The sequence below is a fragment of the Taudactylus pleione genome, unplaced genomic scaffold, assembly GCF_031769625.1.
Source record: "Taudactylus pleione unplaced genomic scaffold, aTauple2 ptg000665l, whole genome shotgun sequence".
Classification (NCBI taxonomy): Eukaryota; Metazoa; Chordata; class Amphibia; order Anura; family Myobatrachidae; genus Taudactylus; species Taudactylus pleione.
Genome location: NW_028285067.1, coordinates 460,957 through 485,574, shown reverse-complemented (window position 1 = coordinate 485,574; position 24,618 = coordinate 460,957). Strand labels below are relative to the sequence as shown.

The window sequence follows — 24,618 nt, the reverse complement described above, 5'->3', positions numbered from 1 at the left end:
CTAAATGTAAGAGTTCTTTTCAAAACCCAAAAGATTCTGTATGGAGAGTTGGCATGGCAGTCCCTTTCGGCTAGACAAGAGTGGTTTATTTGTTAAAATAGATCTCCAGGATGCTTTCCTTTCCATCTCCATATATTTAAACAACTGAACATTATGTTTTTTTATTGGAAAGTGCTAATAGTGTTTTCCATGTCTCCAATTTGTTTTTCTTTATAGTTATATTAGTACTATAATCCATAAATCCTTTAGCTGGCTTCCATTAAATACTCCATCTCCATTTACCTGTACTGGCCTCAGGCCTCTGATCTAGTTTTTGATTGATGAAAACATTCTATAGCATTGTATAGTTCATATTAAACTGCCATCCTGTCTGCCACTGCAGTGCCACTATGTTTCATGTGCTATATTCTTTTCTAAACTGTCATGTGTTTGTGCCGTTTATCCCATACTCCATTTGTGTTTTTGCTCACCTTCTGTGTATCATTTGCCATCTCTGTGTTAGAATCTCTGGGCATACATTTTTGCAAGAATTTTATGATATATCCACCCCTATTTGCCTGCATTCCGGCATTTTTTGTCGCTTGTATGCACGAATATTTACCTTCTGGGACAGTTCTTCCGATAGAGATGTCTAAGCAATGAGAAAACTTCTGGGTTTATCCCGACAGTCACAATACCAACAGATTCCAATGGTATTAAGGTTAGGCACTAGGGGGAGGGTTAGGGATAGACTGTGGGAGGGGAGGGATAGGGTTAGGTTTCGGGTTGGGACATTTAGGGTTAGGCTGCAGGAGGGCTGGGTTAGGGTTAGGCTGCGGTAGGGGTGGGTTAGACTGAGTGTTGGCTAAGCTGGTGCTGGAGAGACATGGGCAGTGGTTGGGGGGGTAGAGATGGTGGGGGTGGAGCTGAAGACAGGGCTGGGGTGACACAGGGGCTGGGGAATGATGTTGAGAGTTGCAGAGGAGAGAATGAGGCAGAGAGACATGGGGGCTGGGGTCAGGCTGAGAGACACAGGGACAGGGGTGAGGCGGAGAGACACGGGCTGGGGTGAGGCTGAGAGGCACAGGGTGGGGAATGAAGCTAAGAGACACAGGGTGGGGAATGCGGCTGAGAGACAGTGGAGCAGATGAAGCTGAGAGACGGGTGGGGGGATAATGATGCTGAAAGACAGGGGAGATAAGTGGATGGCTAGAGATGGAGAGACACAGGGATGAGGCTGGAGACAGGAATGGTGCTGGAGCAACATAAGCGAGGATGAGGCTGGAGAGATGAGGGTTGAGGCTGGTACAACACACAGGCGAGGATAAGGCTGACAGACACAGTTGGGGATGAGGCTGGAGAGTCACAGGGGATGAGCCAATGGCCGATCTGCATGTACCTACTGGGAGGGAAGAGGGAGCCCCAAAAACATGAGTGTGCCGAGCACTAATATTTCTGTTGCCGCCCCTGCATGTGGCAATGTGTGTTCACCTTAAAAAGTTGCATTGACATGTTCTATTGATTCTATAGCCACTGTGGAGTAACTGGCCAAAAACTTTCACCGACAGTTTGGCTGACACAACACTTGCCATGTTAGGAAACAGGACTATTATACAACGGATTGTTAATGCTCATAAACATGTATGTTGATAAACTCCAAACAGCACTAAAAGAAATCTAGGAGCTACCTTCAGGAGAAGACCGCTGCTCATACCCATCTACGGTGATTATTTTTTTACAAGGTTCGTGACCGTTATGTGAGCCTCGTATCTTATTGGAATTGCCTAAGAATACCCTGTGATGGTTTGACGAAATATATAGCTTCCATTCCATGTGCACGGTATGCAGTGTAATATGATTAACCATTTTGGAATATGTAAGCTCTCCACAACATGATGCTTATATATCTCATAAAATCTACTTTTGCACTTTGGTACAAAGCAAGGAACTTTCCTGTGGCTAGCCTACACTCAGCATTACTATTTAATAACATTTCTTTATAAGTCTCCACAAAGTGTATGCAGTGCCGTAGCGAGCAAGCATACAAAACAGTAACAGGGTATCAGAGCCTAAATAAAATATACAGCTGTCTGTCTGGCTCAGCAATCCCATCTCACTCCTGCTCCTCCCTCCTCTCCTGCTCCTCCCTCCTCTCCTGCTTGCTTCCCCTCTCCTGCTCCTCCCTCCTCTCCTCCTCCCTCCTCTCCTGCTTGCTTCCCCTCTCCTGCTCCTCCCTCCTCTCCTGCTTGCTTCCCCTCTCCTGCTCCTCCCTCCTCCTGCTCCTCCCTCCTCTCCTGCTTGCTTCCCCTCTCCTCCTCCCTCCTCTCCTGCTTGCTTCCCCTCTCCTGCTCCTCCCTCCTCCTGCTCCTCCCTCCTCTCCTGCTTGCTTCCCCTCTCCTCCTCCTCCCTCCTCTCCTGCTTGCTTCCCCTCTCCTGCTCCTCCCTTTCCCTAGCATCCTGTACAAAGTAGGGATGGCCATCGGTGGACAGCCAACTGTCCCAATTGTATTTGGGAAGAGGGAGATTTATATGCAGGGTGTTCGTCTCCATTATCATGCTGTGCTGTTCATATTGTACATGTTGATCAGTCTTTATAACATGTTGTCCTGATTAGTGGGACTGATGGGAGCTATGTCCCACTTCACACTCCTCTGTTTGTGAATGGGAGTACGACCAGAGTCTTTCTGAACTGTACACTTCCGCAGGTACTGTAGTAGAAACCTGTGGAGTGCGGGTGGTGGGGTCAAGGTTTTGGGGCATACATAAAAAGTAGAGAATGATGGGGGGAAGCATATATGACAGGAGGGATTGGGAGGGCATATGTCACATATGTTCCCCCACCATTCTGTTGTTGTGGTGTGTGTCTCCCATTACTCGCCACTGCATGCTCCATCAAGCTACAGCGAGTTGCCCTACCCATGCCCATGTAATTTGTCCTAACCAGTCCCTGGTGCTACAGTAATATTTGGTAATTATGCAATGTACGTACGCTATGCTTAGCTGTTGCATAATGTGCTTAGTCTCTGATAATCTGTTATTTTGAAAGGTTTTTATGTTTTTCTTGTTCGGCAAAATGGACAGTTTGTGTACCTTATAAATAAATCATAATAATAATGAAAATAATAATAATATGATGTGAAGGTGACAGTTTTGTAGAGTGTTTGCATCCATTGTGTCCTAACGAAGTCCAGGGGTGGAGATATGGAGACTTCCAGTGGTATGCACTGATATTTAAAGTTTAATGGTGGCAAGGCTGAAATGAAAGACAAATCAATACTATCTCACACATTTCACTTCTTGTATTGCCTAAATAGTTTTGCCAAAGAAATGATAATTTTTTTTGTGCTTGACTGATCAGTTGGTCCGTCAGCATCGTGTGGTTACAGTTTAGGTGGCATTAATATACCACTTGCTCAGGCCTTGGATCTTAGGATCCTCCACCATGGCATTGAAAGGACGTATGAGCACACTCAGGTGCAGTCCAGGTGGCAGGCTGAACAGAGAACTAAGATAGAGGGGCCTCGAGTGAGGCCAAAGAAGAGGTTTAGCAAAAATTAAGAGTGTGAGATAGCAGAGGCCAGAGTGAGACTACTAAGTGGATTAGCTCCTCACAGATCTTAGAGAGGGTTCAAGGAATGAGGTAGTGTGCTGAATACAGACTATGGGCCTGATTCATAAAGGATTGCAACTGCAACAGCACTCACAGTTGGCCGATTGTTGGGTACTGCGCATGTGTATGCAACGCAGTGCTCGTGTGCGAAGGCACCACTGGGATCGCACTGCGATCAAGCAGACAGCGCAGATTGATTGACAGGCAGTGAGCGTTTGGGGACGGTGAAACACACAGGCGTGGCTGTCCATTTGAATTCCATTGCATGGGCGTGCATAAATTAGCCATTGTGATTGCATACGCACCTTAAGTACTCACTGCGTGCAACAAGGTTAGCAATTTCTAAGTAAGGTCAGGGCTGCTGTTTTCTGCATGAGGGTCCGATGGTACTCGATGTTACCCATGTTTGTGGAGGATTGCAAGGTATTATGGATGTGAAATAGCGGTAGTGGAAGGCAGTGGGCGTTTCTATGCTGGCAGTGCGACGGCATTGTGATTGCATTCATTAGCATATTACAGGGCTGCAACCGCATTAGCGAACCGTAATGAATCAGGCACTTTATGCTTATTATTTGCGATTGTTTGGACTTCACTGGCATAAAAGTTCCACTTGGACAGTATGTACTCAAGATGTAGACTTTACCAACAAATGTGATACTAATGAATGTAGATTGCATAACTCAGTTAGTAAAGGTAAGGCACACCCGGATATAAAGATTGTTCCGGGAAGTCTACAGATTCTGTAGTTCACAAAAGTAGGGATGTTGCCTATAGCAACAAATCAGATTCTACGTATCATTTATCTAGTATCTTCTAGAATATGATAGCTAGAATTTGATTGGTTGCTATGGGCAACAGCTCCACTTTTGTAAACCCGCACTTTAGCAAATATACCCATTAATGGTCAGGTTACCAAAATCAACTTTCAACCATGAAACAATTTTACAAATATGAAATTTATTTAGGGGATAAACTAAAGGGGAAGGATGAGGGGTAGACGGGTAGCAGACTGAGAAATTCCCATTTTGAGAGTCCCCCAAGTTTTAGACAATCACTCTTCACTTTCCTTCTGTAGATAAAAAAAATCAAATAATAATAATTAATTTCTCATATGTAGGGAAAAAATATAATTTAAGGTGATACATGTTGAACGTCCTTACCTTTCCACCAATATCACGGCTCTTGACCCTCAGTTTGTTCACTTGGGACTCTGCAATGTCGGCTCTCTCCTCGGCCTCTTCAAGCTCATGCTGTACCTTCCTGAAGCGGCTCAGGTGGGCATTGGACTGTTCCTCCTAAATATTACAGAAGGGAAGAATCAAAGGACAATTCTACCTTGCAAAGTAATCAAGGTACCTTTATAAGATGGAACCTCATGACCAAATTACTTTAAATGTAACATTCTGTTCTGTGAAAGTAAAAGGCATTACTTACAGATTCCTCAGCCTGTCTCTTGTAGGCCTTTACTTTCAGCTGCAGTTTGTCAACCAGATCCTGCAGTCTCAGACCGTTCTTCCTGTCTTCCTCAGTCTGTACAAGGAAAATAATCAGATTTCAGCGTTCTGTTTCATAAATCTACTGGTAACGCAGATTGTTGGCTCCTGTGTTAATCTCTTGAATGATACAGTTGAATTTGTTTAAAAAAAGACAGTAATTCCTTACCTGGTAGGTCAGTTCCTTTACTCTCCTCTCATATTTACGAACACCTTTAATTGCCTCAACTCCGCGCTTCTGTTCATTCTCCAGCTCATTCTCCAGTTCACGCACCTGTGCATAACATTAAACTTGTAACTTTAGCAAGTTGTACAATTACTAACATTTTCCCTAACACTGGGTTTCCCAAACTGTGTGCTGCGGCACTCTGGGATGCTGCAGCGCACTTACAGGTGTGCAGTGCAGGCCGTATTATTCATAAAACAGAACAGGAGGCCGTGGGCGCCCGCCTATCATGGGGCGATTTTTTTATAAGATTTTATTTTTATGAGGCTGTAGGGAAAACCAGGAGTTCTACCTAAACGGTCTCTGGGGCCATGCGGTTCTTCCGATTTTAGCAGAACTGTATTAGGGAAGGGCCGAGATACAGAACAGCAGCTCCAGACATTCCTTCCTGCTGCTCTACTCCATGCTATTGCTGGTGACACTACAGGGTCAGAGGGGCGTGTGCTCAGCCCTGATTGGAGGAGCTCAGGACATGCTCTTCTGACACCAGCAGGGGTCGGGGCTACAGCAGCATGCAGGAAGGAGCTGCTGGCTACACAACAAGGTGTCTATGTGTGACCCTGCCTGAATGTGTGTATGTATGTGTTACCCTGCCTGTGTGTATTTATGTGTCTATGTGTGAGCCCGCCTGTGTGTATGTATGTGTGACCCTGCCTGAGTGTGTGTGTATGTATGTACAGTATGTGTGACCCTGCCTGTATGTGTGTATGTATGTGTGACCTTGCCTGTATGTGTGTATGTCTATGTGTGACCCTGTATGTATGTGTGTGTATGTATGTGTGACCCTGCCTGTATGTGTGTATGTCTATGTGTGACCCTGTATGTATGTATGTATGTATGTGTGACCCTGCCTGTATGTGTGTATGTCTATGTGTGACCCTGTATATGTATGTGTGTGTATGTATGTGTGACCCTGCCTATATGTGTGTATGTATGTGTGACACTGCCTTTATGTGTGTATGTATGTGTGACCCTGCCTGTATGTATGTGTGACCCTGCCTCTATGTGTGTATGTATGTATGCCCCTGCCTGGGTGTATGTATGTGTCTATGTGTGAGCCCACCTGTGTGTATGTAAGTGTGACCCTATCTGAGTGTGTGTATGTATGTATGTGTGAACCTGACTGCATGTGTGTATGTATGTGTGACCTTGCCTGTATGTGTATATATGCGTCTGCGTGACCGTGAATGTATGTATGTGTGACCCTGCCTGTATGTGTGTATGTCTATGTGTGACCCTGTTTGTATGTATGTATGTGTGTGTATGTATGTGTGACCCTGCCTTTATGTGTGTATGTGTGACCCTGCCTGTATGTGTGACCCTGCCTGTATGTGTGTATGTATGTATGTGTGACCCTGCCTTTGTGTATGTATGTGTCTATGTGTGAGCCCGCCTGTGTGTATGTATGTGTGACCCTGTCTGTGTGTGTGTGTGTGTGTGTGTGTGTATGTATGTGTGACCTTGCCTGTATGTGTGTATATATGCATCTGTGTGAATGTATGTATGTATGTGTGACCCTGTATGTATGTATGTGTGACCCTGTACGTATGTATGTGTGACCCTGCATGTATGTGTATGTCTATGTGTGACCCTGCATGTATGTATATATGTCTTATAAGGTTATTATTGTAAGAGAACCTCCCATTTGCTAGTGTTACATTAGGGTGAGAAGTTTGAATGGAACCTCAATGCTAATTGAATCTACCCTTTGACTTAGGGGTGCCGCAAAAAAAATTCTGAGACAATAAGGGTGCAACGAGCCGAGAAAGTTAGAGAATCACTGCCCTAACATGATGTAAAGTGAACCTACTCTGGATTCCAGTTTCTGGAGCTGCTTCTTGCCCCCCTTCAATGCCAACTGTTCAGCTTCATCCAGACGATGCTGCAGGTCCTTCACTGTCTGTTCAAGATTCTTCTTCATCCTTTCCAAGTGGGCGCTGGTGTCCTGCTCCTTCTTCAGCTCCTCTGCCATGAGTGCGGCCTTATGCAAAGAGGCAATAAGTTGAGGCATTCGATAAAAAAAAATATTTGTGCTGAATAGTAGCATGACATAGAACACATACATCTGTGATGGCCTTCTTGGCTTTCTCTTCAGCATTTCTAGATTCCTGGACAGATTCCTCAACTTCGTTCTGGATCTGAGCAATGTCACTTTCCAACTTCTTCTTGCTGTTGATGAGGCTGGTGTTCTGCAGGAGAACATGAACCATTTACTACATGATGTGGATCATTTTAAATAGTACATCTCCAGTGATGATCAGCAGCAGATCTTACCTGAGAATGCAAAAGCTGAACACGTTCACTGGAGTCCAGAAGTTCCTGTTCTGCGATCTTGCGAGATCTCTCTGTCTGTTCCAGGGCAGCCCTGTTCTCCTCAAGTTCAGCCTGTTGTAGGTTATTTCTACGTTCAATCACAGCAACCTGTTCCTTCAGGTCCTCCTGTCCCCTCACGGCATCATCCAAATGCAGCTGGGCATCCTGTTGGGCAAAGAGTATAAGATTTAAGTTACTATTTTACTTATTTGTTACCATTTTATTCATACTGAGACCATGTACATGTATTAACCGACAATATATAGATGATATTACTAATCAGAAAATAATAATGTATAAGTAGATAAAAAAGATGCAGATTTTCAAAATACATAATCTAAATATGTTGAATAGTTTGATCAGTAACTTGTACATTGGGAACACTAAGTTATATGCCAGACGCTGCATTATGTTAGACAGACCTTCAGTTGTCCCTGCACGTTCCTGAGTTGTTTCTGTGCCTCTGCAGCCTGGCGGTTGGCATGGCTGAGCTGGATCTCAAGTTCATTCAAGTCTCCTTCCATCTTCTTCTTCAGCCTCAGAGCATCGTTTCTGCTCCTGATTTCAGAGTCCAATGTGCTCTGAATGGTGTCAATGGATCTCTGGCTGTTTCTCTTCAGCTGATCAATCTCCTCGTCCTTCTCTGCAATCTTCCTGTCCACCTCAGACTTGATCTGGTTCAGTTCCAGCTGGACACGCAGGATCTTGGCTTCTTCATGTTCTAGTGATCCCTTTGGAAATAGAATTAAGACAATACTTTACTCAACTGTAATAATATAAATAAATACTCTAATGCTAATATAACCAAATCTAAAGATTCCGCAGAAGTCAGTTCTAGTGACATACCTCAGCTTCCTCCAGGGCAGCCTGTAGGTCACTCTTTTCCTGCTCAACCTGCTTCTTGGTCTTCTCAAGCTCATTAATAGATTTCCCAGTCTCACCAATCTGTTCAGTCAGATCTGAAATCTCCTCTGGAAAAGAGATAAACAAATAAATACTGAATTCACTAAAAATTTATGTTTATTAAATCTTCAGCACAAACTAAACTAATTTGATCATAAATACCTAGCCATTTGACTTTTATCACTAAAAATGGAATAAAGTTGTAGGACATAAACAGTTCTAAAAAAATAAAGTAAACAACATTGTCTTGTAAGAAATAAACATACGTTGCAAGTTCTTGTTTTCGCGTTTCAGGGTTTCAACTTGTTCCAGGGCCTCTTCATAAGCATTCTTCATCTTGAAGATCTCAGTGCTCAAGCTTCTGGCCTCTTTCTGAGCAGCCTCCAGTTCAGCCTGACCCTCTTCATATTTCTGCTTCCATTCTACTAGGACCTGTTATGATTAATAACAACAAATAAACACTCTGCACAGTGTGCATGTAAGCTATAATATTACCACTGGTGTATTTGCCTATTTACCTTATCAAAGTTCTTCTGCTTCTTGTCAAGGGCAGCTGCTGCACTGTTTGCTCTCTCCACATCGACCATAAGGTCCTCCACCTCAGCCTGCAGCCTCTGCTTGGTCTTCTCCAAGGAGGCAGATTTGGAGTTCACAGCCTCTACTTGTTCCTCAGCATCCTGCAAGCGTTGAGCCAGCTTCTTCCTGTAAGTGAATTAAAAAAAATGTTAACATTATTTTTAGGAAATTATTCAGAAATTATATATTAAACATATTTGCTTGTTAAGAACATACTTGGCATCTTCCAGCTCCTCTGTGCGCTGAATGGCATCAGTTTCGTATTTGGTCCTCCATTGGGCAACTTCACCATTAGCTTTAGACAAGGTTCGCTGGAGTTCAGCCTTGGCTTCTTGTTCCTCTTCATATTGCTCACGAAGCAAGTCGTTGTCATGGCGGGAAGATTGCAGGGCATGGGCAAGGGCATTCTTAGCCTGGAATTGACAGAAAATGAGTGGTTTGTTGAAAAATGAATGACATCATGTTAAATATTTGGTATCAAAACTTATTTAGACAACTCTGACTCCTTACCTTTGATTCCTCCTCAAGTTGTCTCTTGAGCTCCTCAACCTGTTGGGTGAATCCCTGCTTTCCTCTGGAGAGCTGAGAAATTAAAGATTCCTTCTCTTCAAGCTGACGAGACAGCTCACCTGGAATTAAACAAATCTTACAGTTTAAAAAACAATGGGTTTATCTTATAAAAAAGAGCACAGACCTTATAATTTATATCCATTGGTTATTACAAAATGGGATCCATTACACTATTTTCTGCACTAGTCAGCAATAGTTAATTGCCTAAAATGCTGAAATATACTTTCTGTGGTGAGAAAGACATCACTTGGTGACTTACATTCCACACCTAAATATTTGTGGATCTGTGGTCTAGGTTATTAATATTATTATTTTATCTTTTTACTATACTCTTACAGAGCATGTTACCTTATTTAAAGTAATGATAATGACAATTTAATGTACCATTCTCAGTCTGGAAACGAGCCCTTTGGGTCGAGAGGTCATTAATCAATCGTTGATGCTGATCATCCTTGGCCTTCACTTCACTGAGTTGGTCCTCAAGCACACGGTTTACTTTCTCCAGGTTGGCCTTCAGGAACAGATATTCATGTTATTATCTTTATACTTGTAATAGAATAACTAAAAAAAATAAAAATATGGAGAATGCAGTACCTTAGACTTAGAGATGCTCTCCAGGTTGCTGGCAAGGTCATCAACCTCCATCTTCAGCTCGCTCTTCTCTTTCTCCAGTTTCTGTTTGACACGCTGCAGGTTGTCGATCTGTTCCCCAAGCTCGGCAACACTGTCGGCATGCTTCTTGCGCAGGGCAGCAGCTATAGCTTCATGCTGGAGGGTGGCTTCTTCCAGGTCACGTCTCACTTTCTGGAACTCAGCTTCTCGCTTCTTATTCACCTCAATCTGGGCAGATGATGCACCTCCAGCCTCTTCAAGTCTTTCACTAATTTCCTCAAGTTCCCTGGAGAGATCAGCCCTCTGTTTTTCAACCTTGGCACGAGCTGCCCGTTCAGCTTCAATTTCCTCCTCAAGCTCTTCAATACGTGCCTAGAAAGCAGCAGTTTATTAATACATTGGTCAAAATATGTAATGTACTGTATAAGTATAAGACATGATTCTTTCAGTAACCCACATACCTGGAGTTCCTTGATCTTCTTCTGCAGTTGTGATCCCAGTGACTGCTCATCCTCTATCTTTCCTTGGAGCTGGCTAATTTCAAAGTCCTTCCTGTAAATGCAGAAAATAAAAGTTACAAAATCTGCCAATCAACTTTAATTAAAGTTTAGTCAATAGAAAATAAAATACACACTTTTTCAGTTTTTCATCAGTCTGCTGTTTCTCATTTTCAAGATCCATGACTGTCTCCTGGGTCAGTTTAAGGTCACCTTCAAGCTTCCTCTTGGCTCTCTCAAGGTCAAGACGAAGTTTTTTCTCTTGTTCCAGGGAGCCTTCCAGCTACATGCATACATGTTTTTAATTTCATTAGTATACGAGAAATTACTTCCAATATGTACAATGATTAATATGCAAATAATTTTACAATTACATACATCATCAACTTGCTGTTCCAGCTTTGTCTTGGCTTTGGTCAAGGAATTGACTTTGTCTTCTTCAGCTTGAAGGTCATCAAGTGTCTGTTGGTGAGATTCCTGGAGAGCTTTCTTCTCCTTTGTGACTTTGGATACATTTTCATCCAGAGTTGCTAATTCTTCAGTTAGGTTTTTCACCTAGAAATAAAATGAGAAAGATTAGCTTGAAACAGTTTTATGCTGTATGTTGGAAGTCCTGGATGCCTTCATTGTTGACTCTACCTTGTTTTCTGTGGCATGTTTTTCCTTTTCTACTTTAGCAAGAGTAAGTTCCAAGTCATCAATATCTTTCTTCAGCTCAGAGCATTCATCCTCCAATTTTCTCTTCTTGGCTGTCAACTCAGCATTGCTTTCTTCCTCATCTTCAAGCCTCTCAGTGATCTCCTTGATCTTTGATTCCAGTTGGATCTTGTTCTTGATAAGACCTTCACATCTCTCCTCAGCATCGGCCAGAGTTTCAGATTCCTACAGAATATAAGATGCACATCAGTTATATATGATTTTTTTTTCTTACAATATAAAGATCTTTTTAATTTAAACTTGTATGCAATGCGTTCCTACCGACTGGGATTGGAGTAGCAATTCATTCTTCTCTTGCACAAGTGAAATTAATTTCTCCTCTAGTTCCTTCTTTTTGGCTTCTGCCTTGATCAAAGCTTCTTTGGTCTTCTCAAACTCCTCTTTGATGTTTGCCATCTCCTTCTCATTTTCAGCGCTCATCAGAAGTGGCTTAATCTTGAAATACAACTTCATCCATGGCCAGTGTTTGACATTCATGAAGGATCGTACATTGTACTGGATGACAAATAGTGCCTCCCTGTTTGAGAAATTAACATAATGTAAGGTCTTGTATGAAAAACTGGTAACTTTCTAGTGTACTTTTGCAACACAAAATTATTATTACCTTCTGTCCATCATTTTCTTAAACTCAACTCTCATTAAGAAGGCTCTGCAAAGAGCCTGAGTGCGAGTGATCAGTTGTGCCAACTTTTCATCTCTCAACTCTTCCAGGGTACCCAGGAGACCAGCTTTAAAGAACACCTTATGTAAGAAAAAAAATAATTATTTAGAGTTTAAAGAAGACAAAGGCTGGATTCACAAGATGTCTTATAGCTATTCATTGTGTACCTTGGTGTGTCCAAATTTGTATTGTGTGTGATCTACATCTATTGAGCCCAAGAGTTTCTCAGCTGCCTTCTTGCTGTCTATGAACTGCCCATCTGGAATTGCACTGGCATTCAGCACCTTGTAACTGTGTAACCAAACAAAGTTGGAGAAAAATAATAACTAGTTTTAGAAATTGATAAGAAAATTGGCAAATGAGATGGCTGCTTACCATTTCAATAATTTAGTTAAATATGTTTTAGTGATTTAATATGTTCTGGGGTTTTATTTTGAGGCATGATGCTCCATTAATTTTTCATTACTAAAGATAATGCAGAATATATTCAGAAGGACAATCACTGCGCAAAAAAATAGGCTCTGCTGCCTACCACCTTGCAAAGAAAAAGCAATCAGCTTACTTTATAGTTTGTAGGCAACAACAAATATTCTGCAGAGCAGTCGGGCTCTGTATTCCAAGATGATGTTTACAATTTGTTTTCAGAACCATAAAAAAATACAAAATATATTTTATAACGAAAAGTGGAAATGTGTAGTAGATCCAATCCAAAATAGACTCCAAAGATGTATGTACCCTGACTCCAACAATTCCCCTTTTTAGTATTATGCTTACAGAATGACCGGATAAGGTTTGCCTTAAGTAATAAGGGTCTTTATTGCCAGTTCCTCCTTTGTTCACAGAGCTCCAAATGAATTCATATCTCAGAAAGAAAATGAGTTGGATATAATACCTAGGAATACAGCGCCCAACTGCCCTGCAGAGTACGTAAGATAATGAATTAAAAATTAAACTTTTATATGAAATGATTTAATACTCTAAAAAAAAATGTACCGTTGCTTAAAGTCAGCGTAGAGGATTCTGCTTGGGAATCCCTTTCTGCAGATTCTGATGCCTTCCAATACACCGTTACATCTCAACTGGTGGATGATCAGATAGTTATCCATGATACCTATCAGTACAGAATTAATTATTTTGGAAAATAGAACCACAATTTCTATCAGGACTGAATGTTTGTTGCATTATGAGAGAAAAATGATGAAGACTGTACCTGGAGTCTTGGTTTCATTGGGGATCAGACAACGTACAAAGTGAGGGTGGGTGCTTCTCAAGTTGGTCATCAGCTTGTTCAAGTTTTCCTACAACAGGCATAAAAGAAAAGAAAATATATTGAACATTGTACAGGATGCAGCTGATTATCACATACACACTGAACTATGACTGTATATTCACAAACTACAACGGATTATACTATAATCACTTAGTTTGTATCAGCCATAGAGGTCTTATACTGTACGCAGATTATACTGACCCTGAACAGACAAGATACAGTCTGGAAAGAGGATCCCTTCTTCTTCTTTCCTCCTTTGCCACCACTGCTAGCCTCTGTTTGTTAAAAAAAAAAAAATAACAGTCATCACATTAATATTCATTATCTATATTTAAAAAAACCCTTAACCAGAAACAGACAACAACTCACCTTCAGCAGCACTGCCGGCCGCGTAGAGGAAGGCCAGCAGTTTGACTGAAGACTTCTGGTACAGCTGGATAACAGATTCGTTCAGTGGGTCCTTATTCTTTTCAAGCCAGCCAGAGATGTTGTAATCCACAGTACCAGCATAATGCACCAGGGAAAAGTGAGCTTCAGCCTTTCCTTTGCCAGGCTTGGGCTTCTCAAAGTTCTTGCACTTGCCGAGATGCTGCTCATACAGCTTGTTCTTGAAGGATGTGTCAGTGGATTTGGGGAACATGCACTCCTCTTCAAGGATGGAGAAGATACCCATGGGCTGCATGCATACATATAAAGTTGGTGAATTTCAGAATACCATGTAATTGCTTTTTGAAGGACTAACTGGATTAATCTATGTGAACTCACCTTCTCAATGAGCTCAATGCAGGCAGCCAGATCCATACCAAAGTCAATGAACTCCCAGTCAATACCTTCCTTCTTGTATTCTTCCTGTTCCAGGACGAACATGTGGTGGTTGAAGAACTGCTGCAGTTTCTCATTGGTGAAGTTGATGCAGAGCTGTTCCAAGCTGTTGAACTGTGAGGGACAGAAAGGAGATGAGGTACTGCAGTGCGACTGGCTTGAAAGAATCACAAGGCAAGAACAGGTCAATAGCTTACATCAAAGATTTCAAATCCAGCAATATCCAGCACACCAATGTAGAGATGCCTGGCCTGCTTGGTGTCCAGCTGTTGGTTGATACGAGTGACCATCCACAAGAACAGTTTCTCAAAGACAGACTTGCAGAGGGCACCTACAGAGTTGTAGACCTGAAGAGGAGACCACAACATTTGTTAACACACTGGTGGAAATAAAATTGCCCATTGTGCCCCTTTTTTTTTGTTATTTCAGTTCTTAATGTACCTGTGGCACAGTCTGTCCCTTGGTGACAAACTCATTGCCGACCTTCACTCTTGGGTAGCACAAAGCTTTCAGCAAATCAGCGGAGTTCAGACCCATCAAGTAGGCGATCTTATCAGCAACTAGACATAGAACGTGCAGCATGAAATGAATCTGACAAAATCACGGATGAGAAATATTTATCATTGTATTTGGTGATCAATGAAAATAAGCACAAACCATCTGTGCTGTCTGGCTCAGCCTGCTCCTCCCTCTGCTTCTGCTTGAACTTCAAGTTGCCGTGGTGCATGACGGCGCCTGTCATTTTGTAGATGCCGATCTTCTCATCAGCATTGAATCCCAGGACGTCAATGGCGGTCTGTTGGGTAATAACACATTAATAATGATTTAATATTATGAGTGTCCAACCTTGAAAACAAATACAGCAGCAATCACTGACTCAAAGTAACAGCTCTTTGTTCTAAAATTCTCAACTACTTACATCTGTGGCCATAAACTCCTCCACATCATCAATACTCTTCACAACAATCTCACCCTGGCTGATAGCGGGGTAGTCGTAGGGGTTGGTGGTGATGAGAAGCATCTCTAAAGTAAAACATAATGCAATCAGGCAACATGGCTTAGCATTTATTATACAGATGTGTCAGTAGTACAAGAACTGGATCGTGAACTTTGGATCACAATATTGAAATTATATTAATTATCCAGGTGCTATTGAGTTACAAAGGCAGAGCCAGTGGGTGTTTTGGGGTCTATGTACTTAGCCTTGGCGAGAGGTAAAGTGGACGGAGATAAAGCACCAACCAATCAGCTCCTAACTGTAATTTTTCAAACATAGCCTGTAACGTGACAGCTAGGAACTGATTGGTTGGTGCTTTATCTCCGTCCACTTTATCTCTCTCCAAGGCTTAGGACATGGAGCCCTTTGTTCTTAAGGTATGCAGTCACAATTTAAAATGTCGTCATTCATCTGCAAGATGTCGACCTTTACAGAATGTCGACATCGAAAGTGTTGACATTGTCATAATATCAACATTTCCATTAGGGTTAGCATTAAGGTTAGGGTTATGGGCAGAATAAGAAGAAAATCATAATGTCGACATGCTAACAAGTTGATATAACATAGGTGTTGACCTGCTGAGTGTCAACATGGCAAATGTTGACATTATGAGCACGTCAACATGTTCAATGTCAGCATTGTGATAATGTTGACATGATGAATGTCTCACATTTATACCAAACCCATTCATGAAAACGTCTGACATTGTCAAGATTGTTTAATATAAATTTTTTTTTCAATATCTGTTTATTAAGGCATTACATCACATTACACGCATTGTTTAATATTATTATAGTACGGATATGTATGAGTATTTAGGGTTATTTTCATAGTCGCTTAATTTATAGAAAAGCAGGAGAAAATCAACATTTTCACCTACTTTTGTATAAATTAAGTATCAGGGCTATTCAACATAAAGTTAACACAGGAGATATAACTGACATTTCCTGCTTACCTTCAGCCACGATCTGGCCCGCTGTGCCCATACACTAGTATTGGGATTGGGGACCTAAATTCATCAAGCTCCTAAAATACAATATTTTCAGACCTTGACTGCGGGAACATTTGCCATCTTTAGATGGAATTTTCTCCCGCACCCAGGGTTGCGAAAAGTCCTGGGTTGTGAAAAGGGATCCATTTGCATCCCTCTTTCACTGTCTGGCTCTTTCCGCCATACGCCAGGGCCGGATGCCTGCGTGAACTGGGGTTCACGTAGGCACACTAGCACTGCCAACTCAGACTTGGTAGTGCTAAGTTTCACAGCTACTACTAAAGTAACGGTAAAAGCGTTCGCGGGGACAGCTGATCTTCGTATCACCCATCTCCGTGCCGGAGCAATGTTGAATTGTTTCGCCGCCCGCAACAAGTCAGAATGTTAATTGACGGGCCTCGATAATTAACATAATACATAGGCCCCTAAGTGTTAGACTAATAACCATACATTTTGCAGGTCTAAACAGTTCCACAGTTCCTCATATTTGTGGCTAAACAAAAGTGAACTTACCAACAATCTCTGGTTTCTTGTTTGTCATGATCTGGTAGAAGATGTGGTAGCTTCTCTCAGCTGAAAGCTGGAAGGTTACTCTGGACTTTTCCAGCAGATCTGCAGATTTAAGATGCATTGTATACATGAGTACGTGTAATAATCTTAAGCACAAAGTAGGAACTGAAAGGGATGCGTTCATACTTACATGTTTCAATATCAGCTGAAGCCAGTTTTCCAGTTGTTCCAAAGTGGATTCTAATGAATTTACCCTAAACACGACAAATAATTTAGAAAACAGGGTCACATTACAAAATTATACAAATGACAACAGAAAAGAACAGGTCTCTTTATTTATACGTACAAAACGGGAGGAGTTGTCATTTCTCACGGTCTTGGCATTACCGAAGGCTTCCAGCAGAGGGTTAGCCTGGATAATTTGATCCTCCAGACTTCCCTGAAAACAAACATGTAAGGTTGATTAGTATAATTACAATAAAATGCATGTTTTATGAGTAATGTCGGCTGTACACGGCCAGATGAAAGTCCCCATCAAACTGACAGACAGACCAGTTATCTGACATTGCCATACATTGTCAGGTAATCGGGCTGTCTGTGTAATGGTGAGCATATCCAAGCACCAATTATCGCATCTGTTGGGCAAGTTGAAATATTTGTCATGCCCGACCTTCCGATCATTGGTACTCGGTCGTGGCCATACACTGTACAGTTATGGCCCAATAACAAATGTTGTAACAAATTGGTTTTTATTTTGGCAATTTGTTTTTTTTATAGCAAGGTGATCTTCATATTTTTTCGGATTAATCAACTCAGATGAGTTTTGCAGTAAAATCTATCATTGAATTGGTCGGAAGCGGTTTCAGTACATATGTGTAGGAAGACAGATCAGGCAAGCGCAATAACTGCTTTCGATTACTTCTATATTATCTGCTGCAGAATACATTTAGTGACTCAAATGGTAAGGGGCTGTTGGAGTGAGCACATTGGGCAGGTCAATGTCATCGACAAGCACTGAAACACCTTGAAGCTAGCCTTTAGTAACAAATGCTAATTCAGTTCCAGCTAGAGACTTTCCATGTGATAAGGGCTGTCCTTGAAGGAATAGCGATGTCAGCATTTGCAAACACACAGTAGGAGAAAGGATTGTAAAAAAAACCTAACAATGTTTATTGTTGGACAATGACTCTCATAAATCTCTATGCAGGAATCTAGCTCTTGACATTGGCACTCAGTGCATCTTCCTAATTACATAACTGTGTTAACTCAAGTAGATGTAATATGGCCCAGGAGAATGCAATTCTCCGTAGATGTTATAAGATACATTTCCTCATATTGCTCATTAACAAAACATAATGTATGGTAATATTTGGATGTGATAATATATTCACTTAAATTTTAACATAATGCTAGACATGACATAATGTCTTAACTTTTGTTTATTGATTATAACAGAGCAAGATCGGCTTAAGAGAGGAGGGGGCTTGTGTGCAGACTCAGTGCGGGCCCCCAACCTCTCTTGCTGGAGCAGTTGTTGCTGAGTAGGTTCTAGCAATTCGCCAGAGTCTACTGTGATTGCCTAGGTCTCCGAAAACATGGTGCCCACACCACGCGCAGATCTTTGGGAAATTGGCGGGTGGGCCATTTTCCCGGTAATATCTATGGTGCCGATGCCAGAGATGGAAGTATAATGTATGGATGCAGGGTGTGCAGTGTGGGCCCCCCTGGACAGCACACCCTGCACCTTTTATAGATACTCCTATGTAACAGAGTATATAGTATGACAGTGTAATGTGAAGTTTAATGCAGTGATATAAGGAACAAGGTAGAAGTAGGGTGAGTTGTCATTAGTACATATGACAAGGGTAGTGTTCTGCAGATTTCTATAGTGGTCTGCAGACTTATACTGTACTCTATTAGTAGGAAGACTGATACTTGCAGAATAATTGTAAGGTCCAGTATAATAAATGTCTATTGGTCAACACATTCAGTTCCCATACTTAAAATGTCCTTTTTCTCATATATGCCTTAACCTATCCAGACAAAAATGATGCCTCATTTGTGTTCTTCAAATAGCGTTGGTGCCATGATACATAGGCCCCTTAGTGTGAATATGTATAGGATGATAAAGTAACTGCAAGAAGTTCTTCCAATGACCTCTTAATTTTCTATTGCTAAAACACATTTAGGAGCCTATGTATCAATCTTTTGGTTGCATAAAATTATGCAGAAACTGCAGTTTCTGCATAATTTTATGTAGTGTTCCATATGTTCTAAGAGCACAATGCAGGAGATTTCACAGAAATCTCCGGCAAAGTGCTGATTAGCGCTGCAGATCGCAGTCCCCATTATTATCAATGGGTACTACGATCTGACGCCTATGTACTAAACTCCAAAAGTTTAGCGCCGGTAGTTAATACCATCTTCAGATGGTGTAAACTACTGTAAGCCTATGGAGGCTCCAGGGGCAGGAGAGAGATCTTTCGATCTCTCCCACGCAGCCCCCGGACAGTCCCAGAAGCTGACGCTCTGCGCAGTGTCAGCTTCCCCGGGAGAAGTCTCACTTCTGTGAAAGACTTCTCCTAAATGCCGGGGATATAACTCGCAGGGAGAACGATTACCACAACCGCTGTCCCTGCGAGTTCCCCTTGTTACATAGCGGGGATATTTTAATTTAAAATGAAAATATCCCCTGCGAGTTGGATACATAATCGTGGCATTACCGCGATTATTAGTACACATAGACCCCATAGTAAATTAAATGGTGAACAAGTGGTCTTTAATTAGTAACCTCCAGCTTTTGGATAATTTATACAGCGCAAATCATATTATGAGAATATGTAATCATTTACATCAGTCCCTTCCCCGTCGGCATTTAAAGCCTAAATTCCCTACTGTGTGTGAGCACACACATGGGGGCACGTACGTACGTACAAACCCACACACACACACACACATACTCATGTTTGTCAATAGCCAATTAATCTATCAGTATGTTTAACCAATCATATTGATTATTTCAATTTCAGGAATTCCTAGTTACATAATTGTGCTGCTAACACTATGTAATATGATCCAGGAGAATGCAAAGGATGGGATTTTCTTTATAACTGTACAATGCTCCCACTACATGATTGAAATCCCAGAGGCTGATATAAGGTAAATTTCCTCATGTTGTTTAGTTACAAATAATAAATGTAAAATGATCAGTGTGATTTGATAAAATTTTTGTATTGCTGTAACAGAGAGTATAGAACTGTAGTATATTATGAGGTTTTAATGCAGTGATATATGTAATGGGGAACAATTAAGGTGTCATTTGTAATTGTAAGTAGGACAAAATCAGATTATTATGGTAGTGTGAAGATTAATATTGCACTCTACAGATCAATAGTATGAAGGCTAAAAAGGATGGACTTTGCTAAAGAAGAACTATGAGTTCTAATGTAATAGTTCCTATATCCACGATAGTTACCCTTACCCCTGGTTCAATGGGCATTTATCTCATGGCCCTATTTGCAAACCTGTCTTATCTTACCCAGACAAAAATTATACATCATTTGTGTTCCTCAAATAGCATTGGTGCCATTTAGATGTGATGTATTATGTATTCACTTAATTAGCTATTAATGATGATGTTGATGCTCAAAGTGAGTCTAGAAGTAAGAAGTTACCTGCAAGCTGTTGCTCATTTGTTCCTTCTTCTTACCAGAATCACCGAGGGTTGCAATTGTTGCAAAGTACTGGATGACACGCTTGGTGTTTACAGTTTTCCCAGCACCAGATTCTCCACTGGAGGTCAAAGAGAGATAAAACAAGACATAAATAAAGAGGAATAAATGTAACAATAAATAGATAAATAATAATGAAAAACGATTAACCAACATATAGGATGTTTTACTTACGTAATCAGGACAGACTGATTTTCACGATCTGCCAAAAGAACATTAATGTGCATTAATCACATAGTTAAAATGTGGCTCCTGAACCTAATGTCTAACAAGCATCAGTTTAAGATTTTTTCCTACCTGTTAACATGAACTGATAAGCGTTATCAGAGATGGAGAAGATGTGTGGTGGGGCTTCCACACGCTTCTTGCCTCTGTAGCCGGCTACAACCTTAGGGTCGTACACTGGAAGCCACTTGTAGGGGTTGACAGTGACACAGAAAAGCCCGGAGTAGGTCTGCAAGGTTGCAAAGTACATTAGATTGAGTAGCTGTCCTATAGCATTTTATAAGCTAAGGATGCCCTATGCTCCCGATTAAACAATAACAAGAGGTTAAGCTGTTGCCATTCCAGTGGCGTATCTATAATGACTGTATGGTGTGCCGTGCACATACGACCATGCTGCACATCTTAATTGCCCTCAAAATGATTAGTCTTAATGCAGAAAGAACACAAATTTAAACATTGGTCTTCAGTTCTACAGTTATAATAATAACTTTGGCTTTAAACTATGGCTTTAAACTATTTCTGCCTAAATAACCCCTCAGAGCAAGTGTAGGTACTTACGTAGATCATCCAGGCTGCATAACGTTCTTTGAGGTTATACAGCACAGAGGCCTCATTCAGGTGAGTCATCATGGCCATGTCTTCAATCTTGTCATACTTGGGGGGATTTTGGGGGTAGACTTGAGCTTCTTTTGCGTCTACAGTCTGAAAAGGAAACAGTGCAGTTTTAGTTATACTCAATAACAATTTTCAAATGACAATCTGATTTGCTAGACATAATATCATCATTACCCTCCCATCGTCCGTCTTGACGGTGAGTTTTCCTTCTTCCCGAGCAGTGACAAGACCTTTCACGTAGAGTTCCTTCTGGTCATCCACGAAGCAGGTGTTCTTGGCATCAAAGGGCTTGTTTTGGGCTGCCAGTCTCTCTTTATCAGACTTACGGAGAAACTGGGCAGCTTCGCCAAAAACGGCCATCTCACCGTCCCCCATGGCTGCTGGTTTCTGGAATATTTTATTTGGTCTGATTTTATATTTTTACAATATACACATACACAGCACACACTTATATCGTATACATGCTTATGTGAATATTCTCCTATTTTTCTTTATATGATATGGTGTTTTTGTATTGGAACTGTATGCATATCTAAAATATTTTGATAAATCAGTCCTATGGCACTTACATCAGTTCATTACTATTAAATGACATGAGTCTGTATTTATTGGTTCTCCGATGTTGATTCAGAGAGAGTCCGATTCAATTCCAAGGGATGTGCACCATATATAGCATCTTTAACATTGAAAGTGTTCCTGCACACCTCTATGGGGTGGGAAGAGAAACTTGCAATGCGTTAGCCGTGATGTGCCGTACCAGAACGACACGTCACAGTCAATGCGCAGAACTGAATCAGCCTCAGTCATTTTAACTAATCAGTTAAACTGCAACTTTAAGATATAATTAATGTTATACAATGCTGCCATGTATAAACAAAACTATCAATTATATTGGGAATTATTAAAAAAATATATAATTTAAGGGGCAGTTGAACCTGGGAATTTCCACTTCGGACACTGCTAGAGCCTATATGTTTACTGACCTTGGTTCACACAACAAATCCGCCTATGTAAAATCCCCCACAGTTATTGACCACTAACAATGCATGTTTTCCTGGCTTACCTGAGCACCAGTAGGAGTACTCTAAAACTTTTAAAATTTCAAACCCTCGCATCAGTTTTTTTTTCTTTCCAAAGATGCTATACACAAACAATCACACTCGTCATGTTCTAAGCGGTGTCTTTATCCCATTACCGGTAAATATAGCTAGATAACGTTAAATAAATATTAATCATAGGAAGAAGGATATAACAACTGTATGGACCTACTTTTCATCATATTGATTTAAGTTGTTTGTATATAAATCAATAGCATGTATACAAACTAAGATTAATGTTTCCGCAAAAACTTTGCCAGATTTTGGAATCAGATATGGCCATATGGAGAGTACACCAAAGACTGGGTGACACCATGTACCTGATCAGCTTTACTTTGAAGTATTAAAGAAAATTCCTTTGAACCTGTTTTATCTCAAACAGTATTTTACATTTCCCATCTTATCTGAACATCTTTTCCTATAGATCTCTTTTATAGGAAGTGTAGCAAAATATATGATTCACTATACAAGCCACAGAACGTGGACTCTCTCTGTAACAGTCACACAACAAATAATCACATAAAACAAAAGTCCTCACCTTTTATTGCAGGTAGAGATGAAAAAATGTGTAGGCTTCCCCCTTGTAAAAAATAAATAAATAATAATTAGCAAAAATAAAGGGTAAAGTTCAGGTGAGGGGAAACATTTTTTTAAATACCTAAAAAATACTATTCATTAAAGAAAAAAAAAATAGCCTGCCATAAAAAATCTACTATGGATAATTTTAAATTTTTACTGGTGTACTAGTATAATACTTAAATAATCTTGTATGTTAAAATCATTTTTGAAAATATAAAATATATTATTTATCCCAGTGTTACCAACATCATTTTTAATGCTGGTCATTTAAAAGAATACATATATATATATGTAATAAATATATAAATTATATATATATATAAATAATATATATATATATATATATAATTATATAATTGATTTGCAAAAGACCTCTGTTTAAATTCACAATGATTTGCTTTCCAAGCTTCTACATTAAACACACAGGTACATAGTACTCAGTACTCACCATGAACTGTGATGTAACCATGTGACGGGCTCTGGAAAGCTTATATAGATGGGCCCCCTTTACCTACTCAGCTCTCTCCACATAAGGATGGGTCTTCGTGTTTCCTTAATAGTGCAACAAGACCAAATTCTCAGTCCTTCACAAGTAAAAATAACCCACATAATTTCACAGGCAGCCCAGAATACTCTGCAACTGTTCCTTTAACTTGTATAGGATTGGTTTACACATGGAATGTGTAGCTCATGTTTTAGACTTTGGGTATACACACACACGAGTATGTCTGCAAAAATAATTATAAAACCAGCAATCCATGTATTTAAAAAAGCCCCCCCCCCCATTTTTTATTTTAACATTCTAGCATAATAAGAAGCATGACCCACAATGATGTCTAATAAGTATGATGCTTTTTATTATGCTGGTATGGTTTAATGTGTTATTAGGGATTTTATTCAGTATGTCATGGCGTAGTGTTTTCCAAGTTATTTATGACTTCTGATATTGTTACATACAGGACCTGATTGGGCCTCAAACTTTGTTCATTTAGAGTTCTATGCCAGGTTAAGTATAGTATCTTGTGTGATTTTGCTTTTTGTGTATTCAGGTAGCAAATGCACACTTCTGCCACTTATGCCCACCCGTGTCTGGAGAGGTGGGACAGGGGAATTAAATTGCGTTCTAGTCTAGGCCGAGAACACTGTTTACGCAATTGAGGCTTATGCAAACCTGCTGAAGTACACGTATTAGACTGTTAGGAGTTGCAACCAGGGTCAGACTGGCCCACAGGAGTACAGGGGAAATCTGTGGTGGGCCCCACTGCAGGAGGAACCATCCCCTCCTCTTAAGGGTCAGGTTCCAGACTGTGCACTAAATTATACATTGTTACTCTATTCGGGGGGTCAGTAACCTGGTGGGGCATGTTCTGTGTAGGAGTAATCTATTTATTAATTCGAAAGTTAAAACTTTTCCTTCCGTATCCGGGATACATACGTTATGTTGGCATATTAAAATGTCGACATACAGTATTTCGACTACATAGTGTTGACATGTATTCTATGTCAACAGGATACATGTTGACATGTTTGCCATGTCGACATGCAAGGTGCGGACTTTTGGTATGCTAACACTGCCATAATGTTGATATCTAACCATTTTCACTATGTCGATGTCGACATTCTG

At 40.8% G+C, this 24,618-nt stretch overlaps 1 protein-coding gene across 1 annotated transcript; it reads right to left on the bottom strand.

The window, feature by feature from the left end:
- Positions 1-4,527: 4,527 nt before the first annotated feature.
- Positions 4,528-22,996, bottom strand: LOC148478287 (myosin heavy chain, skeletal muscle, adult-like). The gene is made up of 40 exons (XM_088455685.1): positions 22,954-22,996; positions 21,493-21,705; positions 21,262-21,405; positions 20,776-20,932; positions 20,653-20,680; positions 20,422-20,539; positions 17,094-17,186; positions 16,938-17,001; positions 16,751-16,849; positions 15,169-15,272; positions 14,907-15,045; positions 14,691-14,809; positions 14,447-14,596; positions 14,193-14,363; positions 13,797-14,103; positions 13,629-13,702; positions 13,368-13,455; positions 13,151-13,268; positions 12,325-12,448; positions 12,101-12,237; positions 11,758-12,013; positions 11,419-11,661; positions 11,158-11,334; positions 10,917-11,062; positions 10,744-10,834; positions 10,265-10,654; positions 10,055-10,181; positions 9,611-9,729; positions 9,317-9,513; positions 9,043-9,226; positions 8,791-8,956; positions 8,468-8,592; positions 8,044-8,352; positions 7,583-7,786; positions 7,372-7,497; positions 7,119-7,289; positions 5,252-5,356; positions 5,024-5,119; positions 4,750-4,884; positions 4,528-4,658 (listed from the first exon to the last, which is right to left on the bottom strand). Exons 2-40 carry the CDS (start codon positions 21,691-21,693, stop codon positions 4,641-4,643), a joined length of 5,820 nt encoding a protein of 1,939 aa, XP_088311811.1. The 5' UTR covers positions 21,694-21,705; positions 22,954-22,996; the 3' UTR covers positions 4,528-4,640.
- Between the last annotated feature and the right edge of the window lie 1,622 nt (positions 22,997-24,618).

Excerpts from the sequence above, each read along its gene's own strand:
- LOC148478287 (XM_088455685.1), bottom strand. The coding sequence starts at position 21,693 with ATGGGGGACGGTGAGATGGCCGTTTTTGGCGAAGCTGCCCAGTTTCTC. Across the intron at positions 21,406-21,492 it reads TCAAGACGGACGATGGGAGG|ACTGTAGACGCAAAAGAAGC; the intron begins GTAATGATGATA and ends TTTCCTTTTCAG. Across the intron at positions 14,364-14,446 it reads CTGGATTTGAAATCTTTGAT|TTCAACAGCTTGGAACAGCT; the intron begins GTAAGCTATTGA and ends TGTCCCTCACAG.